Below are 4380 nucleotides of genomic sequence, written 5' to 3'. Positions count from 1 at the left end.
CGTTCTTCATTTCAGTTTCAGTTTTTATATCCATTTGAACGCACAATTTCGCGTGCGTTTACCTGTCAAATTGAGTTAGCATTGACATTTGGCAAAGTCGTTTTCCTGGAAGCGACGATCAAGGTGAGCTACTCCTTGGGCCGGAAAAACGTCTGTGGGTAATTTCAGGCTAATGACACTAGTACCTATAGTAGGAAAAACACTCTCGCTTATGCGCCTCGATCGGCTTTTATGGTGCAGCGATGCCTGCCAAATGATTGCCTGCTCTCAGCACCTAAGCACCCTCCCTGCACCCTCCTCACCAGACGATCTGCTGCCTGCCAAGGCGGAACAGCAGCTTGGCATGGCAGATGGGCGACGGATAAAAGCCAGGCGTTTGGCCAGGCCCAGACTAGTCACAAGTCACAACAGTCGGTAGACGCACGCGATCTTCGAAATGCAGCAACCAGGCTCGGATTACATCACCATCTTGCTGCTGGGCCTAGTCTGCTCCCTCAGCGTTGGTGAAGCAGCCAGCAGACAGCTGCAGATTTACGACATGGATATGGACAATGAAGTGTCAGGAAACACCACCGAAGGCCACCAGCACAGTCCTGCCCTGACGCTGGAGAGACCTCTGAGCTGGCTGAAGCAGGCCCATAGCATGTTCGGCAGTCCCGCCGGTCATGTGGTCATCCAGATGGCCAAGGAGCTTCTTCACCGCTCCGCGGGCAACAGTCAAGTGGGTGATCAACTCGTCATTTCGTCAGCTTCTCTGGTCGTAACTCGTATCTGGTTCTCTTTTAGGTGCTCAGCCTGAATCTCACCAATTTGCTGATCATCATACTGCTCAAGGTGCTCATCTTTTCTGCTGGGATACTCGGAGCAGGACATTGGAGTGGCTATGGCCATGGCTATGGTCGCTCCACCGGACGCAGCGACAATGCGTATGGCATGGGCCTGGAATCGGGTGATGACTACATGATAATGGGCTTCCTGGCCGCCCAGGGAGCCGGTCGCGACGAGTGTCTCTATGCGGCGGCCTGTGCCTGCCCCAATGCAGCCTATGAGTACGCCAAGGCGGGACGCGCCCTCCTGGGTGCCATCGAAGTGTTCGAGGGGTAAGGTTTATCCACTATTTAATTTGTGAAAAGCATTCACTTAATGTTTTATCCTCAGGGCACCCGCAAAGAAGCCTCGCTACAACGATCTAATTGTGCTGATGGAACGCGCCGCCTACGATGGCTATCGAGGCGTGGCCTGCAACACTACCCAAACATGTGATGGGCTTCTATGAGACCCCATCCGATCCTGGCTATTATTAGTGGATATTTATGTGTATCTTTAAATTTATTTTATTATGTTGTAGTACAAAATGAAGTGCAGAGGTTAGTGCATTTCTGGCCGTCACCGAACTTGGCTGCTGGCTGGTAGCTTGTGGCTGGTGGCTTGTGGTGTACAGTCTCAAATGGTTCAGCTTGGAAATCAAATTAGTTGCTAAATATATTTTAACTATTCTAAATCTATTATTGTGTCTATTATGGGATGATGCGATGCCCTCTGGTGTCGGCTTAGTGCAGCAGATTCCTGTCCATGCCCGGCTGCTCCTTACCGCCGGATATGGCTTTAACGAACTCCGGATAGTGCAGGAGCCCATCGTTGTTCTCGTCGGCAATCAGCAGAAACTTATCAATGGCCTCTGTGTGTGACATATATTACACATTAATTTATTGGCTATAATATTAAATATAGCGAGAATTTATTACCTATAAAGTGCTCTAGTTCATCGGTGGCATTCTGCAAGTACTCATCCCGCTCGCTGTTCTTGAAGTAGTCGTAGTTGTGGTGCATGGCTGATTGTATCATCTCCAGGCCATCCAGTGCATTGTTATTGTCATTGTCGTGGGCCTGTAATTCCAGAAACATTTTAATGACTTTCACTTTGATGAGGGGTGTTTCTGCGGGGTGTCCACCTTAAACATATAGAATATTTTCTCTTCCTCGCTCAGGTCGTCCAGGTTGGCCTGCACGCCCATTTCCTTGAGATCATCATCGATGCGACTGATGGGAAAAGCCAATAATTAATGGAGAATCAACACTTTGGCCGCAGTTGTGGGCCCCCACTTACTGCTCTTCGTGGGTGAGGTGCTGATCCACGCGGCGGGTCTCGCCCCGCGGATGGTGGGGTCCCCTCTTCAGGGCCAGGGCTCCATCGAAGCTTTGACTGAAGTTGGCAATGCAGATAATAAAGTTTAGCACATTCGATAGCTTGCACATTTTGTACATTCAATTGGGAAGCTCTGACAACACTTTGGTCGGGCAGTGGAAGTGTGTAAGTATTTGGTGGTTGTTGGCCAACAGCCACAACTGTCAAAGAGCTGTCAAAGCACCGCGGCGGGACAGTGCGCAGCCGCTGACTGGCGAGTGGCAACTGTCAGATTCAAACTTAGCAACCTCTGAGTCGGTTGTACGTTTGTTCAATAAAATTCATTACTATCGGGTTGTAGTACCTAAACCACACGTCGACTTACATCAATTTTCACTAAACAATTGTAAAATTTTATCAGATTTCATTGGCAAAATGTGTGAGCCTGCCTGTGACGATTTGGAGACCTTCAATCCCCAAGTGGAGTTTCAGAAGTTTCTCAAACGCAAGCCAGTCGTCCAGACGGCCAAACTCTATGAGAATCTACACAAGCGCGAGGACATCAAGTGTCCCTGTAAGTATTCTCTCTTTGCCGCAGAAGAAATGAACTTCTAATTTTATTTTTTTCTATGCAGACCGCTTCAAGGGCTATGGCGTGGAGACAGACACCAATACCATGTACCGCACTTGCAACTCAGAGTACGGATACTATGCCCCCAATGTCTATACCATACCTAAGCGCTTCCATCCGCGTCCCCAGAAGTTCTCCAATGAGGTGGCGCGCTTCGGCATGTATCGCAATTTCTCCCTCAATACCCACATAGATCGCACATTCTACTAGATTTTATATGCTGTGCAAAGCAACGAGCAACCCTTTTATGGTTTTCTAAAAATTTATAAATCCGTTTCTGACCAGACCAAACACTACAACACAACCTTTTCTATCCATTTTTCCATTTAAACACCACTTAACATCATTAAAATCTGTAAAAATTGTATATGTAAAAAAAATATCAAAATGCCGTGCTCTAAATAATATAAAAATAAATAGAAAATATAGTAGTATTATTTTATAATCTTTGGCATTCTCACATCTATTGGTTTATTGTTCTCGTGGGCTGAAGGGGTTTTTTGAAACTAAACGCGATTCTAGGAAAAATGGTTTAAAATTAGGATTACTTGGAAATATCTTGCATATTCCTTTTGCTTGCCTCGTCCTGATGACTTCGTGTACCGCACGCAATCCTTTGCTTTGTGTCAAAAATAGGCACAATAATAAAATGCTTTGGTTTCTTTTTGGCTTGAGGCACTGAGCGGCGAGGTGCCTCCAGCTGTGACAATTGTAACATCTAACGAAGTGTTTTGGTGTTAATCCATTACCATGAGCTCGACCAATCTCTGATTCTTTCTTTGCGCGTTGTTCCTCTGTGGCTGGCATCTGCAGCTCCAACTCACTAAATGCAGCTCCAGCTAAAAACTTCTGCAGTCTTGAACCGCTAGGCAGGTTCTGTAGTCTGGAATTTTCCCTAAAAAAATATTTCATAAAACCATCTTCACCTGAGGCAGTTTAACTTGCCAACAATTCTTCTGCCAATTGCGATCATAAAACCCCTTTCAAAGATTTAACTAGTTTTAATTCTATGTTTCGAAATCTATTGCCGCATACGTCCACTTCACTGGGGTGATTTCAAGTAGCCAATCCATCTACACAGTTTGCTGTGGCATCTGAAATTGTTTGTTGCTTTGCCGTAGTTCTTCCATCCGAAAAGATGCCTGCTTTAAGTTGCCATCTACTCGTACTTTGAAGTTGTTACGCACTCCTTCTATTTTTATGCTGCCGTTGACATTGACGGTCTCTTCCCTATTTTTGTACTCTGCACAATTGACGCACTTTCGAATGACGTTGCAAAGTGACGAGTGGCTTTCCAAATTTTCCATAGGATGCAATTTAAGCTAAACCAATTTAACTTGATTTTAAGGCTCTTTTATTTTCGTAATAATTTGTCGGGTTCTGTTTAATTTTGTGCAATGTTTCACTTCCTCAGTTACCGCCCTATGCTGCTCTCATTTATATCTACCTATTACTATAGGGATTAAAACCTATGCCTTGAAGGTAAATTCGTTTAACTATCCGCATAAATTTCTTGTACTCCGAATTGTGATTGCACTTTCCACAAACACCATTCATGGAAATTAAGTATGTAACTTATTTGCTTTGATTGTTATGTTAATTATTTTGTGTGGTATATTTCAGT

General features: G+C 45.0%; 3 protein-coding genes across 3 annotated transcripts; 2 read left to right on the top strand and 1 right to left on the bottom strand.

The window, feature by feature from the left end:
* The first annotated feature begins 426 nt into the window (after positions 1–426).
* On the top strand, positions 427–1357 carry LOC111066453. Its single transcript, XM_022355091.2, has 3 exons — positions 427–721; positions 787–1100; positions 1159–1357. Exons 1-3 carry the CDS (start codon positions 437–439, stop codon positions 1274–1276), a joined length of 717 nt encoding a protein of 238 aa, XP_022210783.2. The 5' UTR covers positions 427–436; the 3' UTR covers positions 1277–1357.
* On the bottom strand, positions 1322–2328 carry LOC111066454 (multiple coagulation factor deficiency protein 2 homolog). The gene is made up of 4 exons (XM_022355092.2): positions 2108–2328; positions 1953–2040; positions 1746–1887; positions 1322–1678 (listed from the first exon to the last, which is right to left on the bottom strand). The coding sequence occupies exons 1-4, from the start codon at positions 2263–2265 to the stop codon at positions 1551–1553; spliced, it is 516 nt and encodes a 171-aa protein (XP_022210784.2). The 5' UTR covers positions 2266–2328; the 3' UTR covers positions 1322–1550.
* Positions 2329–2464: 136 nt separating this feature from the next.
* LOC111066521 (UPF0691 protein C9orf116 homolog) lies at positions 2465–3178 on the top strand. The gene is made up of 2 exons (XM_022355220.2): positions 2465–2699; positions 2761–3178. Exons 1-2 carry the CDS (start codon positions 2561–2563, stop codon positions 2964–2966), a joined length of 345 nt encoding a protein of 114 aa, XP_022210912.2. The 5' UTR covers positions 2465–2560; the 3' UTR covers positions 2967–3178.
* Positions 3179–4380: the final 1202 nt, after the last annotated feature.

The sequence above is a fragment of the Drosophila obscura genome, unplaced genomic scaffold (assembly GCF_018151105.1).
Source record: "Drosophila obscura isolate BZ-5 IFL unplaced genomic scaffold, ASM1815110v1 contig_150, whole genome shotgun sequence".
Classification (NCBI taxonomy): domain Eukaryota; kingdom Metazoa; phylum Arthropoda; class Insecta; order Diptera; family Drosophilidae; genus Drosophila; species Drosophila obscura.
The sequence above is the reverse complement of the archived record's forward strand: the minus strand, read 5'-3'. Positions and strand labels throughout refer to the sequence as shown.